Source organism: Fusarium solani (assembly GCF_023522795.1).
Source record: "Fusarium solani strain SB1 chromosome Unknown bctg00000003_1, whole genome shotgun sequence".
Classification (NCBI taxonomy): Eukaryota; Fungi; Ascomycota; class Sordariomycetes; order Hypocreales; family Nectriaceae; genus Fusarium; species Fusarium solani.
In genome coordinates this window covers 584,067-602,102 of record NW_027072154.1, presented here as the reverse complement: position 1 = coordinate 602,102, position 18,036 = coordinate 584,067, and the positions used below count along the sequence as shown (strand labels likewise).

At 51.3% G+C, this 18,036-nt stretch overlaps 5 protein-coding genes across 5 annotated transcripts; 4 read left to right on the top strand and 1 right to left on the bottom strand.

The window, feature by feature from the left end:
- Nucleotides 1-599: 599 nt before the first annotated feature.
- MRS44_005750 (uncharacterized protein) lies at nt 600-2,222 on the top strand (the record flags this gene model as incomplete). The annotated part of the gene is made up of 3 exons (XM_065621518.1): nt 600-1,235; nt 1,279-1,412; nt 1,460-2,222. 3 exons carry the CDS (start codon nt 600-602, stop codon nt 2,220-2,222), a joined length of 1,533 nt encoding a protein of 510 aa, XP_065477590.1.
- Nucleotides 2,223-3,063: 841 nt separating this feature from the next.
- Nucleotides 3,064-5,053, top strand: MRS44_005749 (uncharacterized protein; the record flags this gene model as incomplete). The annotated part of the gene is made up of 5 exons (XM_046272500.2): nt 3,064-3,466; nt 3,517-3,786; nt 3,843-3,882; nt 3,944-4,653; nt 4,701-5,053. 5 exons carry the CDS (start codon nt 3,064-3,066, stop codon nt 5,051-5,053), a joined length of 1,776 nt encoding a protein of 591 aa, XP_046140680.1.
- Nucleotides 5,054-5,074: 21 nt separating this feature from the next.
- On the bottom strand, nt 5,075-6,323 carry MRS44_005748 (uncharacterized protein; the record flags this gene model as incomplete). Its single annotated transcript, XM_065621517.1, has 6 exons — nt 5,075-5,081; nt 5,146-5,214; nt 5,555-5,753; nt 5,810-6,036; nt 6,093-6,182; nt 6,232-6,323. 6 exons carry the CDS (start codon nt 6,321-6,323, stop codon nt 5,075-5,077), a joined length of 684 nt encoding a protein of 227 aa, XP_065477589.1.
- Nucleotides 6,324-8,612: 2,289 nt separating this feature from the next.
- MRS44_005747 (uncharacterized protein) lies at nt 8,613-13,590 on the top strand (the record flags this gene model as incomplete). Its single annotated transcript, XM_046270087.2, has 10 exons — nt 8,613-8,927; nt 8,977-9,209; nt 9,264-9,479; nt 9,528-9,588; nt 9,643-9,985; nt 10,040-10,326; nt 10,879-11,523; nt 11,583-11,933; nt 12,729-13,281; nt 13,334-13,590. 10 exons carry the CDS (start codon nt 8,613-8,615, stop codon nt 13,588-13,590), a joined length of 3,261 nt encoding a protein of 1,086 aa, XP_046140682.2.
- Nucleotides 13,591-15,689: 2,099 nt separating this feature from the next.
- Nucleotides 15,690-18,006, top strand: MRS44_005746 (uncharacterized protein; the record flags this gene model as incomplete). Its single annotated transcript, XM_046281924.2, has 3 exons — nt 15,690-16,372; nt 16,427-17,122; nt 17,169-18,006. The coding sequence occupies 3 exons, from the start codon at nt 15,690-15,692 to the stop codon at nt 18,004-18,006; spliced, it is 2,217 nt and encodes a 738-aa protein (XP_046140686.1).
- Nucleotides 18,007-18,036: the final 30 nt, after the last annotated feature.

Sequence of the window (18,036 nt, the reverse complement as noted above, 5' to 3'; positions counted from 1 at the left end):
AGCGTCGGCGCATGTCTCCTTCTTCGAGTGGTTGGTCTGATACGGGATGCACAGCCTCAGTGAAGATCATCAGACGCGTAGATCCACTGCGGAAACTCAGCCTTGGACCGCGTGATTGATACCGGATTGGGTTTCGGGCCGCTGAAAGAAAGCCTACAGTAGAAGCAAAAAAGAACGCATATGAGCTGGGCGTCTTCTTTGGACTTGACGCATGTCGTTTTACGAGCTTTGGACGTGACCAAGGCCATGAACTCATACTTCAAGTGACAAAGGGTGACGAAACACGTGCTGCAAGGGTGAAGATCTTGGCCACTCATTTTGCCTAAATAGGCATCACCCGGTGCCATATTTACACACTATCACATCCCCACTAAATCACCACTCACATCTGTTACTGCACCATCGCTCGCCTCTCCCGTCATCCCTGTCACCCCAAAGTAAGCACCCAACGTCAATCTCCCCGATCATCCCCCAAAGCAGAAACCGATTCGACCCCCCAGCCTCAACACTGCCGCTCACGATTCACTACAAAGAAAAGCATCGCGGCGTATAACCCCAGCGAGGAACGGACGCGAAGATCAGAAGGAAATGCGTTCATGATGAGCAAACCGTGCTGGGAATGCCTCAAACGACGTCTCGTCTGCGACTTGGGCCGTCCGGGATGCCAGAAGTGCCAGAGTCGGGATACAGAGTGTCCAGGATACGATAAGAAGCCGCTCAAGTGGCTTCATCCTGGACAGACTAGGTCCAAGGGACGTCGCGCTAAGAACGAATCCAACGTTATCCAGCTTGCTCTCAAGGACACGACCGAAGCGACCACACTCTTTGAAGCGATCGAGTACTGTATGTATGCCCTTCTGGTGCACCAGAATCCCCGCTCATGTGCCTACTCATCAGATAATGTCCACATTTGCCCCGATCTGGTAGCCAACGGCTCCGGCGCCACGACAAAGTCCCCCTTCATAATCCCCCTTGCAAACGCACCTTATGCCCCTGCTACCATCAGGCATTGCCTTGTCTCCTCAGCCCTAGCACATCGCATCTTGCAGTCAGAGCAAGGATTTGAGGAAGACCGCGCCATTCTGGCAAGCAGGCTGCAGACGTATCGTGGTGCGGCAATTCGTCACTTGGCTTGCGGGGTCAAGCTTGGTTCGGAAGTAGGATGGAATAACACCAGCGGTCGCGACGGACGAGACGCCACTCTGGCTTCTATGCTGGTGTTTCTCTTTGCTGAGGTATGTTTCACGACTGTTTTAGAAGGCTATTCTCATTCCGTAGCTCCAGCAAAGTTTCTCTCCCAACTGGCGGCAGCATTGTGATGCTGCGCATACCCTTATCGATCTCTTCGGTGGTACGACACAGCTTATCCAAGAATGGCCTTGGTTTAATCACCTCTTCCGATATTTTATCCTGTAAGTACCTGCTTTTATTGGAGTATTATAATACTAACCCTACTTAGCATAGACATCATGGGTACCGTCACAGCGCCAGCCCCAGAAGTCGACCGCACAAATCGTCAGCTCGAGTATATCGGCCTCCTACCCTCCATGTACGGCGTCGGCCTTTGGACATCTCTTCCATGTCCCCCAGAGCTCCTTGCCGACATTATTCTCGTGAATCACATGCGAGCCACAGCGACAGATGACCCTCTTTTTGCACAGCACCAGCACTCCTCCGCCGTCGACCTTCTCAAACGGATCATGGCCTTTTCAGTGGAAGACTGGGCTGCCACCATCAACCCTTATCCTCAACCGAAAAGTTCTGACAAGACCGTTATCCAGCGTCAGAGTGAGTTGCTTGGCTGGCAACGCGTTGCCTACATATACCAGTCTGCCGTTGCTCTATACTGTATATCGGCCCTCCTCAATCCCGAGCGCAACAGTAACAACAATCAAACCGCTCCTGACTTTGACATCCTATCACTGCAATCATCATGCCGCAAGGCTCTTTTACAAGACCTTAGAGACGTTGCTTCGGATCAAAAAAGCGAACTCCGAAAGTATCTCATGTGGCCGACCGTGATTGCTGGTGTCGAGCTGGATGCTGACGACGACACGTCAAAGGCCTTTATCCTGGAGGAGCTGGGATGGGCCAGTAAAATGTTTGGTACGGCATCGCTGCTGGTCGCGCAGGATCTATTAAAGAGGATCTGGAACTCTGGCAGGACGAAGACAAGGCGTTGGGACGATCTTTTTGACAGGCCTTACGCGTTTGTGATGTAAGGAGATGATGGAGATTTTTCAGAAAATAATAATGCAAAGATACCCGTAAGCTCGAATACAACTGAGCCGCAAGCCCCTGGGCCCTGGACGAAACTATCTTGGATAAAACCAAGTTGCTCTTGGCCACTGGACACCAAGTCTCCGCCATTATAGATTCCGCCCTATTACTCGTGGATAGTGATAATAAGGCCAGTAAATGCCCTCCACACCGGCATCTTGCGCGGTAGGAGATGAATAAGACGATCCTCTCGACAAATTTACTAATCAAGAAGTCCTCGGTGCGGATAACGTGGGCTGTCACCCCGGACTCGGGACATGTGGGGTTCCCCGCGGACGGTCCGGTCTCCGTGAGGCGTAACTCGGCATGGGTATGAGAGGGGACTGAGAAAGCCAAACTGACCGGTAAGATGATGGGATGTATGAATGGTTGTTGATTTCAGGACTGGTCTTTGGCTAGAATAACTGTTTGGTCGGTGGATTCGCTTTTGGCTCTGCTGGTGGTAATGGCAGTGTGTACCTGGCCGCAAACTACACTACCCACGCATCACAGCTGTAACAGAGAATGACCTAAGCAGAGTGTCCATTGCCTTTCCTCTCCCGGTAGGAAATTAGGCGGAAATTAAACCGGGAGACCCGGTTGTCAGTAAGCCTGGCGTCATCTCAATTGACGGCCCGGAGAGTGGTGGATCACTCGGTCCGACGGCCGGGACGAGTCCGAATATCAAGACTGGCCCTGGGTCTTGCCGAGAGATTGGTCAAATGATAGCGTATTAAACTTGTTTGCGACTCCGTTGAAGATGAATTGGCATCCATTTACTTGTCAATCTTTCCTATCACTGCCATGGCGTCCACCGACATCCAGACCCAAACAGCTACTGACTCCGTCAGCGAAAGCAACCGAGACCTTTCGCTCGTTTTCGGGCCAGACAAGCCTGAGCTTCTAATCAGATCCCTTGGATCGCTAATCGATGAACAAGCCGAGACCTTTGGCGCCCGGTGCGCTGTGTCAGTACCATGGCAGTCGACTCGACTCTCGTATCAAGATCTTGCGGATCGCAGCAAAGTGATGGCTAAAGCTATGCTTGCGATGGGTCTGCGGCATGGGGATCGTGTTGGCATCATGGCTGGTAACTGTTACCAGTACATTGAAGTTTTCCTCGGCGGTGCGCGCATTGGGTGTCCAGTCGTTGTCATCAACAATACCTTTGCCCCCGATGAGCTGGAAGCAGCTATACATCGCGTCAGTAAGTATTTCCACCAACCTGAGTAACAATTCAGATGCTGACTTCTGCAGACTGCAAGCTCGTATTCGTCGCTTCCACGATCGGTCATCGGACTCTCGAGGAACATGTCAATAGGCTGCTTCACCTCCATAAGCCAGAGTCGTTATTCGCACGATTGGTTATCATCGGAGGCGTAATAGGAGATCCCAAAAACAAAATCAAGTTACAATCCTACGAAGATTTTATCGGTAGCTCTGAATCGAGCGTGGCTGAAGATGATCTTCGGGAGGCTGAGACGCAGGTCTTGCCGTCCGATGTGCTGAACTTGCAATTTACATCCGGTAAGAAAGCGTCTGGGGTCTCACTACAGGAGTTTGAAGCTGACAATATGAATCAGGAACTACGGGCATGCCGAAAGCAGCCTCCTTGACACACATGTAAGGACGGGCAACTGCTTATCCGCTCTTATAATTAAGTTAGCTAACATCTCTGGGCTAGAAACCTGATCAACAACGCGAGATTCAACGGAAATTCAATGCGACTCACAAAAGACGATGTCGTCTGCTGTCCTCCGCCACTATTCCACTGCTTCGGCCTCGTCATGGGATTCCTAGCTGCTTTCTCCTACGGCAGCACCATTGTCTTTCCATCGGATACCTTCAACGCTCAAAAGGTCATAGACGCAGTCGTCAGCGAAAAGGCCACTGCACTTCTTGGAGTGCCGACTATGTTCATCGCCGAACTTGACGTTCTTGAGAAGAGCCCTGTCAAAATCAACACAATACGAACCGGTCTGGCTGCGGGCTCTCCTGTCCCCAAGGTTCTGATGGAGAAGCTTCGGAAACGGATGAACATCCAAGGCATGCTGATTGCTTATGGAATGACCGAGACGAGTCCTGTCACTTTCATCACCTCTCTTGATGACTCGGAGGAAAAGATGCACAACTCCATTGGTCGAGTCTTTCCACATACTGGTGCCAAAGTTATTGACATTGATGGAAACATTGTCCCGATTGGAGTACGCGGTGAGATCTGCACCAGTGGTTTTGCTCTGCAGAAGGGCTACTGGGAGGATGAAGTGAAGACGCAGGAGGTGATGAAAAGCGACGAGAACGGGATCCGGTGGATGCATACTGGAGATGAGGGATACATTGATGAGGAGGGATACGGACACATCACCGGCCGCATCAAGGATATCATCATTCGCGGTATGTCTCATCAAATATGGCAAGGGGTCAATACTAACAGTGGACAGGTGGCGAGAATATTTCACCAAACGACATCGAGAACCGTCTACTCTCGCACCCCCACATTGCCGAATCCTGCGTCGTTGGTCTTGAAGATTACAAATATGGCGAAGTGGTCTCGTGCTTCCTGAAAGCCTCGTGTCACCCTCAAAAGAGACCATCAGACGACCACGTTCGCGCATGGGTCAGGGAGCATCTCGGCCGTGTCAAATCCCCTGAGCATATCTTCTGGATGGGAGACAAGGAAGTCGGACATGACCTCCCCAAAACAGGGAGTGGAAAGTATCAGAAGCATCTCATTCGTGATATTGGGAATGCGATTTTGAAGAAGAAGAGGATGGGCGTGACGGCGAAGCTGTGATTGGGTGAGCTTGTGTATGTATTAGAAGCTAAGATCAGTGGTATTTATAGACGCTTTGTTACTTTTCACCGATGAAATCATGCACAACATACCTGAAAGTAGTAAGCCTATGAGATTCAAATTTCAGAAGCTGAGCAGCCCGGTCAAGGGGCACCTTCACTCTGTCACAATCACAAGTTGAATTGGTTTTGATCCTGGACATGTTCCCTCCTCGATATCTGGCCCCGTAGCTAGACCTCAGATTCTTGCACTTAACGAACCACCCAAGAAACTAGGATCGAAAAACTTGTGATGGCTGTTCACCTTTCCTTAACCCCGGTTCACCCTTGACCTCCTGCCCCTAACAACAACAGTCGACAAGTCTCCAATCGGAAGCTGGACCGGAAAGTCCAAGATGGCAAACATCATAGCGACGAGGATATACCAACCAGCGAAGCAAGTCACGAATAGACATGCGCCTGCAGCCTATAGAGACTTGTTAATAAAGGAAGAGATGAATACTGGAGTCGACTTGCCTCGCATAGACGCTGAGCAAGTTTCGTATTGCCTGCATAGTCATCGGCCCAGACCCAAAAGGCCCCAGTCAAGAGAAATAATGCGGGCACCAGCGTCGCAAAGATGATGACAAAGACAACATTGGTCCTCAGAGCGCAGACGAGATAGACTATAGCTAGAATACCCATGGCCAAGAGCCAGAAGCCTTCACGCCTTGTCAGTATCCATATTGCTCATAGGCGTGAATATCGTAGCACTTACCTAGGCTGGCGTTAAACCCTCGGGTGGCTAAGCCTTCTGCGGATGACTTGGCATCGGCAGGTGCGTAGAAGGAAAATGCACCGAATGAAGGGTTGAGAATACCGCCGAAGGAAAGCCAGAAGCAACCAAGGCTGCAAAAGACGATGGAGGGAAAGCTGTTGCCGAGAACCCACTCAAGGATTCCGCTAAGCACCATGAGAAAGCCACCCATGAAGAAGTAAACAGGACTGGCGGTAATTAGCAGGCTATACAGAGAGGCTGTCAGACAAGTACAAGAACATACATCGTTGCTGCCCCGAAGCTACCAGCCCCTCGCCAGCCCATGAGGTCGCAGGAGAAAGGCATGAGAGCGAGTAGGAATCCGATGAGTCCCCTGAGACAAGAGTGAGCTACAGTATGATGTATGGAAACAATGCACGGACATGGGAGTTGGGTTTCCAAACGTATTTCTGAGATCTCCCTTGACCGCGTTAGGCGGAGAGAGGTAGAGCTTCTCAAACAGTTCGGAGCTCATTGTGATATTTGCGGCGGAGCGGACACTCTCAATGGCATTCAAGTGACCCCTTCGAGGTCATTGCCATTTTCGAATTTTTCGGTAGTCATTGTATGAAAGAAATTGATACAAATTCAAATTATTGATTAAGAAGCTGTTGTGGGATTGTGTCTGTCATCCTTGGCCGACTGTCACGCTTTTTTATAGATTCCCAAAACTGGTTTGACTGTCTCAACTGAATGCAATCTTGAACGAACTGCCGTTCTTGCAATAATCTTCGATTCCGATCTCTTGAACGGGAGTTGTGAACATGCCGCTCGCGTCTACAGTGATTGAGCCAATCATTACACAAGCCGACCTCAAGTCTGATCGGAACCCGGGTTATTCTGAAGCTAAGAGCAGTTATCTGAGAGATCGGCGAAATAGTCTCAAAGTTCATTGCTGACATGTGTAACTGCCGATACTCAACAATGGATCAAAGTCTTCCGGAGACTCGAAAACCTGGGGAAGAAATGTGCGTGCTCGGGAAACGGCCAATGGTCACGGTCCATAACTTCCCCGGAGCTAAGAGCACAACTTCTCCTAGCGCCGGAAGGTCGTGTATTTGCTCGGAAAGCCGCCAATCCAGTCGTTTCTCGGCTTCGTCGGACCGCTCATTGCCTGGTCGGGAAATATTTGGAGAAGGGAAAGGCGGGTTGGAGAGTAGGGTAGCTTGGCAATTGGCTTGAGGGTGTGTCTTTCAAATTTTTGTAGTATTCAATTCAACGGCCGGATGCAATATCGATAGTGGGTGTGATTTGATATAGTGCTTTAGAAGTGATTGGCAGATTTTGCGGAATGTAGTTGCAGTGCTCGTGAAGAGAAGCTTTTTTTCTCCAGCACGACAGCCACAAGACAAGAATGCGAAGACTTGCCTAGTATCTCCACATGTCGTATAACATTGATAACATTGAGCAATGTCACATGTGGCCGTAAAAGTCCGTTCAGGTACCCTAGGCCAGTTATGAGTGCCCCTTTCACATGAGCTGATAGGTACCATTGAGCGCCTCTGCCTCGGCCACCACGTGGAGATGTCCTCGACCGTGAACCTCCAAAACATACCCCGTTACTGTCGATCTTGGAGAAGGCACCGTGAACTGACGTGATGCCCCGCGTGCATTGGTTATGTCCTGCCCTGTGCCAGGACATCCCCTCAAGCATCACCAACAGCATCACTGCCCTTCGCGGTGATATACTAACTCACCCGCACGAATCCAGTCCTCAAGTAAGGTAACCCTGATTAAAAGAGCGGCTCCGAGAAGGGTTTTAGTTCATGACTCAAGCTAAGTTCCCTTTTGGTATTTCGAAAAATCATGATTCCACCTCCGAATATCCTAGCATCATAGTTGCGCGATTTGTCCCCTGGATGATCTCCGCACGAAATACAACATGTTGGGTCAGGAACCGTGGCCAACAGCGTCGTTGGTCACAGCTGAAAACCAGGCGGCAGTGAAGATCATGCAACGTGGTAATGGCGCCATGTCTGTCCTACGAGTGGCTGGAATGTGCCGACGTAAATTGTTTGACGTGTAGCCACAATCTATCGGAAGTGGTACAAATGCCCATGTCTCAGTGGTCCGCTACCCGACACACACGCACTGCAATATCTGAATGCACGCAATCTCATCCATCTATCAGATGGCTGAACCCCTTCTCTATCTTGGCCCACTGCGGCTCCGTCGTGGATTAAATGGTCTATGCTCGCAAAGACAAGGTATCTGACTCGATTTGGAAGGGTTTGGCTGTTTTTCTAGCGGGGTCGTGATCCTTGCGCATGGCGGTTGAATCCCATGGGGCAATTGGGGTAACCAGATCATCTCATTATTGTGGACTCTCAAGGAGATTCCCTAGACGAGAGCATTCAACTCATGCGAGGATGAGACACAAAAATCTTGAGGCCAGCCTGCTTGCCTCCTCGGGATCGCCACCCGGCCTCCCCGCTCCTCGTCGGAGTTTGTTTCAGGGCGCCAAGCCAATGAGGCCTGATCCTGGTTACTAAACCCCTCTGAGTGGAGGAGTGGCCTTTTGTTTGCCTTTTTGGCACTCGGGTTTGAAAGCCTATCTAGCCCGGCCTCGGACCGCTCCCTGTTCTCCGCATTGACCATGATTCGCTCGGCGCAGGTGGCGTTGAGACATCAAGTGCGGGGGGATGAGGCGGGAGACGATGGCTGTGATGGTTGATATAAAGAGGGCTGCGAGGGAGTGAGGAGTTGATCTGCAAACTCAGCTCTCTCATCTTCTCCAGCTTCTGATTTCACCTGCATCTTCATCATGACTACCAACGGGACCAAGAAGCCCTCCCTGTCCTTCACGGACAACTTTGTCCAGTACATTGACGGACAGGCCACCCCAACCTCCAAAAGTCGCCATGGCATCAACCCCGCTACTCTCGAGGCCAAGGCCGAGGTTCCCGTCGCTACTCAGGAGGACCTCGACAAGGCTGTAGAGGCTGCCAAGCGTGCCTTCAAGAAGTGGTCCAAGGTTCCCGCCGAGGAGCGACGAAAGGCTGTTCTCGCCTGGGCGGATGCTATTGACGCTGTCAAGGATGAGTTTAGAGATCTTCTCACCTCAGAGCAAGGAAAGCCTGTAAGACATTTGTTGCCATTGAGGGTTCCACAGCGCTAAAGATATCCAGATTCCCCAAGCCCAAGGCGAAGCTGATGCTGCTGTCGCCTGGATCCGAGGAATGGCTGGCATCGACCTCCCCGAGGATGTCATTGAGGACAGTGAAGCTCGCACAATTGTGACCCGATACACCCCTCTCGGTGTCGTTGCCGGCATAATACCCTGGAACTTCCCCCTCATGCTTGCCACAGCCAAGATCGCCCCTGCTCTGCTGACCGGTAATGTCATCATCGTGAAACCCTCGTAAGTTGCACAATCTTCCGCGTTACTATGCTACGTGTTGCTAACCGAGGCAAGTCCCTTCACACCTTACTGCGGTCTCAAGCTTGTTGAGCTTGCACAGCAGTTCTTCCCTCCTGGTGTGGTGCAGTCGCTTAGTGGCGATGATAACCTTGGACCTTGGATCACTAGCCACCCTGGCATTGACAAGATTTCCTTTACTGGATCTACTCACACTGGAAAGTTGGTCCTTCAGAGCGCGAGCAAGACTCTGAAGCGAGTGACTCTTGAGCTGTAAGACTATCCTCTGATTATTGTGTGGACTATGCTGATTGTGAATAGTGGTGGCAACGACCCTGCTGTCGTGTTCCCTGATGTCGACGTGGACAAGGTTGCTGAGAAGGTAATAACATTACACTCTCGTTTTAAAGTGAACCCAATACTGACAAGATGATAGGTAGCTTTCTTTGCCTTTCTTAACTCGGGTCAGATCTGCCTCAACCTCAAGCGCATCTACGTCCACGAGTCCATCTACAACGAGTTCCGAGACGCCATGGTTAAGCACGTCAAGGCCTATGCTCTCGGCGACGGTTCCAAGGAGGGCATCAGCCACGGCCCCCTGCAAAACTCTATGCAGTACAACCGCGTCAAGACCTTCTTTGACGACATTGAGAAGCAGGGCTGGAAGGTTGCCACTGGCGGCAAGATGAACCCTGAGCCTAATGGTGGATACTTTGTTACTCCTACTATTATTGATAACCCTCCTGAGAAGTCGAGAATCGTTGTTGAGGAGCCTTTCGGTAAGTCACCATCCCAACAGAATCACTTGAGAGATCTCTAACAAGCTGTAACAGGCCCCATCCTTCCCCTCATGTCCTGGAAGACAGAAGAAGAAGTCATCGAGCGCGCCAACGACACCCTCCTCGGCCTCGGCGCCTCAGTATGGTCCAACGATATCAAGAAGGCCTCTCGCGTCGCCCGGGAACTCGACGCCGGCACCGTCTGGGTCAACAACCACTTTGACATTTCGCCCTTGGCTCCCTTTGGCGGACACAAGGAGAGTGGTATCGGTACTGAGTGGGGTGCCAACGGTCTCAAGGGCTTCTGCAATGTACAGACGCTGTTTGTTAGCAAGACCATTGTGAGCTAGATAGATTCATAACAAGCGAGTGAATATAAAGAATAGTTCATGATTCACCATGATCTAAGACGGGGTCTATGTGAATGGTGGTATTGTGTACGCTTGAGTTCGGGCGTGGTGTGTAACGTACGTCACTACAATCTTACGTATCTGGGCATATGGCTAGATATTCCTTGGGAGTAACCAATGATTGTTTGTCATCCCAGTCTCAACATCTTTGAGGATAGATTTTTAGCTCTTTGTTGTCAACCCAGGTGACCAGTTGCCGCTACAATCACGCTCTGCTTGTCTGATCCCCTCCGCCGATTTGATGTCTGCCTACTTTTCCCATGCATTGTAATTTAGCACCCAAGAATTACAAATTACTGATCTACAATACGCTTGGGCGTTTGTGCATGGAAACCCAACGAATGTGCAAATGTTCGCATCGACTAATTCGCCGCCCCCTTTGGATCAGAGATGGTTATTGGACGCGCCAAGCCCACTTGAGACAAGAGCCGAGGTGACTGTCTGCACTGTATTAACATCGGGCTCCCTCTATCTACTGGCCAGTACCCGATTCCTTTATCCTCTCTGCCCATCTCCGAAGCAAGCTCCTTTCACACCCTTAGATATCTGCGAAACCGCGACTCAACTGCCATGACACGATCAAGAAACCAACGTATAGGTGCCAGCCTAAACTTGGACCATGCCACAGGTTGGGACATCGCCTTCTCAGCTTTGGGAGCTACCCTACCCAAGGTCAGTATGGCAACTGCCGACGTTGGTGCGGCGGATGTTGGCTTGGTTGGGCCGACGGCCTTGGTCATATCCCATGCCTTGTGCTCTTGGGCAATGCCCAGCTACTTCGAGGCCACCGTCACTGCTGAGACAATCCTAAGTGACAGACAAAAGGAAGGTCTCAAGCCCGACAGGGGCTACGTGGCCATATGTGGTCCGTCCGGCAGCGGCAAATCGTCTCTCGTCAATGCTCTCAGGGGATTACTCAATAGCGACCCGGACGCAGCAGGTGTAGGGACCACAGAGGCGACCACCGGAAAGCAGGAGTATCAGGCTGCAGCATGTTTCAAACGTCTCTTCCTTGTCGATTTCCCCGGGGCTGGAACACAATGCATGTCTTCAAGGAGATCCTTTATGACCAACAAGCTCTACTGTTACGACGCCATCCTCATCATCTGCGGAGAGAGGTTCGGCCAGGTGATCACCCCACGTGGATGAGGTTCTCTAGATACAAGTTAACAGCTGGTCGTTGCTAGTTCGAAATATCTCTCGTGAAATCGTGCATCATCCAGGAGAAGCGATTCGCCATTATCCGGTCGAGATCCGATGAGACCAGAAGACGAGTAGAAGACGACAAGGGCATTTCACACGACGAGGCTAAGAGATCTTATATACAGGACGAGGTTGACGCCATAAGAGAGGAACTGAGGCGATCATCTCTGTCTGAGGCAAAGATAGCGGAGCTGCTTGGATTCTTCATTCTTGTTAACAGGAATACCCTCAGAGTTTTGACCATGACGCCATCTCGCGACTGGCCCCAGCAACCAGATAGGGATGAGATCCACGAGCGCAAACTCCTTCAGTTTCTGGGCAAGGCTGGTGTGCCGGTTGGGCACTCGTGTCCAGGCACTGGATAAGAATGAGTGGTGCTATGGTTGCGTTGGAACTCTTGAAGATGTGGGAGTCAATGATTGCGGGAAAAGGCAGGGACACTCGCTTTGGAAATTGTTTTCACTAAAGGCATTTGTTTCATGTTGGGCCATGAGTAGAAAGTTAGTATGTAGGACGAAATACTGGCTCAGAGACCATGAATCAGGCCCATCTCTCCTTGTCTCAGGTTTTCGTGGGGGTTGGTACTGTAGAACCATCTGCTCCGCCCTCTTTCCTCCTGCCCCAAGAAAGCCCATTCCACACCTTCTTTTCTTCACCATCGCACAGCCCAGCTACCCTGGTGTGCCCAACGTAGGCATATTGGGGCAGCGTGGACCCTGTCACGGCCTGTCTTATATCCTGCGCCCTGTGGGCCTCGAACTGATCTCAATGGCAAATGATGCATCGATGCTCAGCCTAACCATTCAGCCTGCCTTCTTAGCGTCGCCACAGCGGTTAGGCTGATTCGGTGGTAAGAACAGGCCTATAGCGATATGTGATGTAGCTTTTCGCGGCATAAAGAGGCTATCATTGAATAAAGGGTGCAAGATCGCTATAGCAATACTGCCAATTCTCGACAGCCTGATTTGAATTGTCCCTCCTCAACAGACGTGTTGAAGCAAACACGGCGTATTTTATCGTTCTCGGACACTTTCTTTCTATGGCTGCGACGTGCATGAGCGATCTAAGTCAAGATCCCGGGCCTAAAGTAGCTCAGCTCTACGACTCTACCAATTCCTCGCGACTCCCAGCTTATCCGGGTTCTCGACGTTCCGGCAAAGAGCTCGGCTACCAATGAGAGCCTGACTGGCTCCCTCAGGATTGTTAATCTTAAGGACTCACCCAAGTTTACCGCTCTCTCATACGTCTGGGGCAAGGCCTCAGGCAAATCAATCAACTACAATGGATACGAAGTCAAGGTCACATATTCTTGCTTCGAGACCTTGTCTTCTCTACGAGAAGCGCTTGGTAGTTTTACCATCTGGGTTGATGCTATCTGCATCAACCAAATGGATGACGACGAGAAGACCGCCCAAATACCGCTGATGGGCGAGATCTATATCTGGGTTGAGGTGGCCTACATCTGGCTGGGGCCTAGTACTGTCAAAATAAAGAAGGCCCTAGATTATGTCAAGTTTGTGTCTCACTATCGCTTGTTTCCTGCGGGTATTCCATGGAACAGCAGGAACAGACTGATGACGGCCTCCCAAGAGCGGACCCAGCTTTACAAAACCATCCGCTCAACCACTTTTTTCAAGGGTTTCAGCAATGAAGACCGTATCTGCACGGATACCCGTGTCTCGCGTACCTCTCTATTTTCTGTATCAAGGCGCTAACTGTCTATCTATAACCCAAGCCAACCTTCGCCCCTCGCTACTGGCCGATCGCGAGGTTCCCTGGCTGCATTTCGCGGAGCGAGTTATTTGGTATGTCATGGGACCCCTCCAACCACATCGATACCACTGCGACTGGGACTCTCTTCTGGAACTAGTTGATCAAGACTGGCTGCGAAGGTCTTGGACTTTTCAGGAAAGTGCTCTAGTCTCTAACCCCGTCTTGGTTTTTGGCCAAGAACGCGTTACTTGGCGGGAGTGGCAGCAGGCAATTGCCTAGATCAACGGCTTCATTAGCATGGGAAGCAAGTCTGAGGTCGACTCTCAGCGTGGATCTCACGCCAAGACTGCGTGTTTGTGGCCTATACAGAAATGGCGGTCACTTTGCATTATCTGGCAGGTTCTTCCTCGTCTCTGTTGTTGGAACGGGGACCGATTCCGCGAGGTGCCGGACAAAGCAGGAGGCTTCAAAGAGGACTACTCGGTTCGAGAGTATTGGCAAAAACTGGACATATATCGGATCCAACACCAAGCGAGATCGTCTGCCAATAATTTTCACTGGTTGATATGTTCGTTTCTCTACTGCCTCGCAGGGATGATCGGGATGTGGTCAAACACGCAATGGAGATCCGGGATGTTCTATATATTATGGGATATCTGTGTTTGGATGATAAAGATGGGCGTCGTCGGATGCATTCGTTTTTGGCTACTACTGACCTACATGCCCAAGTTTCACCCGTCGTGGCATAGGTTCACCTGTATGAGTCAGCCCAAGAACTCTGAGCAACGGGACCATCTTGTCGGACTTGTACGAGCGATGAGAGAGCGCGAGTGCAGCCTGAAGCAAGACCGGGTGTTTGCTGCTTGGGCCATCTTCAAGCGGCTAGGTATCCGTCAACCAACGCCCGACTACAGAAAGTCAATAGGAGAAATCTACCGCGATTCTTTTATCGGATTGATAGAATGGGATCCGTCTTTCATCAATCTCCTCATCGATAGCGGCTCCCATCTTCCTAACGCCCCTAGCTAGGTTCCTGACTGGAGTACCGTTGCGAAGAAGAGTTGGCTCTCGCCTTCCTACATACACAATGCCATCCAAGCACCACAACTACCAGGCGAAGCAGGGCCTATATCAATTTCTGGAAGCACTCTTTCGGTACACACAGCATTCCTTCATGCCGCGACACAGTGCACAGTTCCATTCCGCAGCGTTGAAGTTGATTCTGCGGGAAATATGACACCTGGGATGGAAGAGAACTTTCTGCACAACGCTCAAGTACTATTTCGATGGGTCATGAGAGTCAGAGGAGATGTACTTGTGGACAGTGTGTATGAATCGATACCCCTGGGCGTTCTAAGCACACTTAATGGGTATCGCACTGCCCTTACCGGGATGGGTCCAGGGGCACAGGAAGCTTTTAATAAACTATACACGACAATGAAACAACATAGTGGCCAACTTAAGAAAGAGTTGGAAACAACGGCCGGGATTGTGCCAGCCACTCGAGCAACCCTCGATGATATGGCTGACGAGCAGGCGTGTCTGGCTTTCATCTTCCATGTGTGCAATAACCTAGCAGGCAAACGAGGCTTGTTCTTATGCAGCAATGGGACGCTCGGCTCAGGACCCGAAACGATGCTTGAAGGGGACTTGATCGCTCTCGTCAAAGGGGTTGCTGTCCCAATCGTTCTTCGGCGGCAAAGTGACGGTGCTCAGAGGGATGTGTACACTGTTGTTGGGCCGAGTTTTGTCGACGGATTGATGAACTTGGGCGTGGAGGAGTTGGAAAAGATGAACTTGAACTGGCAACAAAGTGATTTGGTTTGAGACCGGACGCAAGATGGGAGATCGCTTCTGGCGTGTTTGAGTTTTGTTTCCAATCAGTGTAGCACATAATCTTAGGTGCAAAGACATTGTGTTCAAACCAACAGACCATCATTGACCTACGCGCCTTGCCTGCTGCCACAGCTGGAGTACATCACCTCTGCCTGTAGGTAAGCTGCGATGATATCCAACAAAGGTCTCGAAGGTGAATATAAACGTGGCAAAGCTCCTCCATTGGCGTTAGTGTGAATTGTCGACGTGTGCCGCAGGGCTGTTTGCTCAAGACAATTATTGCTAAGTATATACAGCCAGTTTGAGCATATTGTTGTTTCTTTGTAACAAACAAACAGGCACTTGGTTTGGGGGCTATTCATCACTGGCGGGCAATGCAGGAGGCTGGCCCCGATTGTTGATGCCTGGCACTGCTCGCCAGACGGGAACTATTTTCTTTCTTTGGCCAAAGCCTCGCTCGCCCACCGAGCCTTAGCCTTCTAGAACTTCTGCCCAGATTCTCCGGTCAGATTGCCTTCCATCATCTGTCACCAACCGCCAAGATGGATACCAAAGACGTATCGGAGAGTGCGGTTTTCATCTCGTTCATGAATAAGGTCCAAGATGCTGCGGCAAAGGCGATCCAGAGAAAGGGCGAGATGGTAACAGATCACCCTTCCCAGCAGCAAGCCATCGCCGACTACACCAAGCAGATACTCGCATCGTTAACCCGCTCGAAGAAGGATGAGACAAAGACCCTGATTACCACCACCCAGATTCCCCCTGCCTATCCGCCCTGCATCGTCTCCGCTCAGGATCTCGAGCCAATCAAGATTACAGAGATGAGACTCGAGACTCACCACCGCGGGAAGAAGATCACCATGCGTGTGCTCACCCAGCCTGATCGGCTGTTAGGCGTCGTAGCTCTCGCTGAGGACGAGCATGGAACGGCGGTATTGCTGCAGCTCTACCAACAGCCCGACGAAGCCCTGGTTCCACAGACCGAGATCCTTGCACCTGGCATGATCTGCATCGTCAAGGAGCCCTACTACAAGCAGACTACAAAGGGTCGTTACTCTGTAAGAGTTGATCACCTTGGCGACATCATCTGGCTGAATGAGGGCGATGAACGCATTCCCTCGCGATGGAAGAATTCCGGCGCCACTTTGAACAGTGATAGCACGGGTATTCGCACACAGGGCAACCATGCTGTGCAGAATCAGAACTGGGCAGTGGCACAGCGACTGTATGATCCCCAGAACTTCCCTCTACGCAGAGCATGAAACTGACCTTGTACTAGGTACTCGACGGCTATCCGACTGGCAAAGACACATGAAGAAGAGCAACTTGCTTCCCTGAACCGTTCCCTGACGAACCTCAAGCTTGGCCGACCTGAGAAGGCGCTGTCGGATGCCACCCAGGGTCACGATCCCGCTGCCCCCACTGAGAAGTCTCTGTTCCGCGAAGCTCGAGCACTGTACGACCTCAGAGACTTTGATCAGTGCATGGCCAAACTCCAGCTCCTCGCAGAGTCGTACCCGGACAACAAAGCCGTCCGCTCAGAGATGAAGCGTGTCAAGGCGAGACTCAACGAACAGCAGAAGGGCGAGTACAACTTCGGCCAGATGTACAAGCAGGCTAGAATGGATCCTCCCCTCATCGACTGTGCCGACTTCTCCGTGCCCGTCGAAGTACGCACATCTCCTGGTCGCGGTCAAGGACTCTTCACCACCAAGGCCGTCTCTGCTGGAGACTTGCTTCTCTGTGAGAAGGCATTCGCGTATAGCCATGTCAATGAAGATGATGATTCAACCAATCTTTTGATGAACTTGGAGACACAGCGAATGATTGTCGGTGGCCAGGCAATCCTCTTGTCGCAGATTGTGCAGAAGCTGTTCCACAACCCGGAGACGTCTCGTGGGTTTCTGGATCTACACCACGGGAACTACCAGCCTGTGACAGTTACTGAATGTGATGGAGCTCCCGTCGTCGACTCGTGAGTTGTATCCCAACGCCAGTTGGCCAAACTAATGACAAGTTAGGTTCCTGGTCGAGCGGATCATGACCCTCAACTCCTTCGCCAGTCCCCGAACCAGCCGTGCTTCGTTCAAGATGTCGATCTCCCAGAGCGGCGAAGAAAGAACCTTTGGAACATGCGGAATCTGGCTGCTCGCCTCCAAACTCAACCACTCCTGCGTCGACAACTGCCGCCGCTCTTTCATCGGAGACATGCAGATCATCCGAGCCACAAAGGACCTTCCCGCCAACACGGAGCTTCTCTTCGTGTATCGCTCCCCCGAGCCGTTGGAATCGTACCAGGATGTTCAGAAGGGTCTTTCTAGCTGGGGATTCACGTGTGCATGTGAGCTCTGCTTGGAGAGAAAGGCGACGTGCGGCACGGTCCTTCAGAAGCGTCAGGCGATCGGCCAGGACTTGAAGCGTCTCCTGGGCAACACCAAGTTTTCCCAAGTCACCAAGGCTCGCCAGCTGCTCAACAAACTCGAACAAACCTACGTCGGAAAAGAACCTGACGCCCCTCAGCTGGAGCTCTCGCAGCACCGCATTGGGCTAGGTTGTCATCTCGTGGAGATGAATCAGCCAAAGGCGGCCATCGAAATGATTGTCCAAGGCCTCGAAGCGCTGGGATGCATCATCATCGCTTGTCCCCCCGGCAAGGAGTCAACTCGGCCTAAGCTTGAGGTGAAGCGATGGGGCATCACGACTTGCCATCTGCCATGGGCTTTCCTTCAGCTCTACCAGGCATATGAGAGACTTGCTCCTGAGTTGTGCCAGGTTGCTCGGGGGTACCTTGAGGTGTCTTATTGTATTGCCGTCGGGGAGAAGGAAACCTGCAGGGACACGGTCCCAGGCTTTTTCTGAAGGGAGACACACCTTCGTGGCCGACTCATA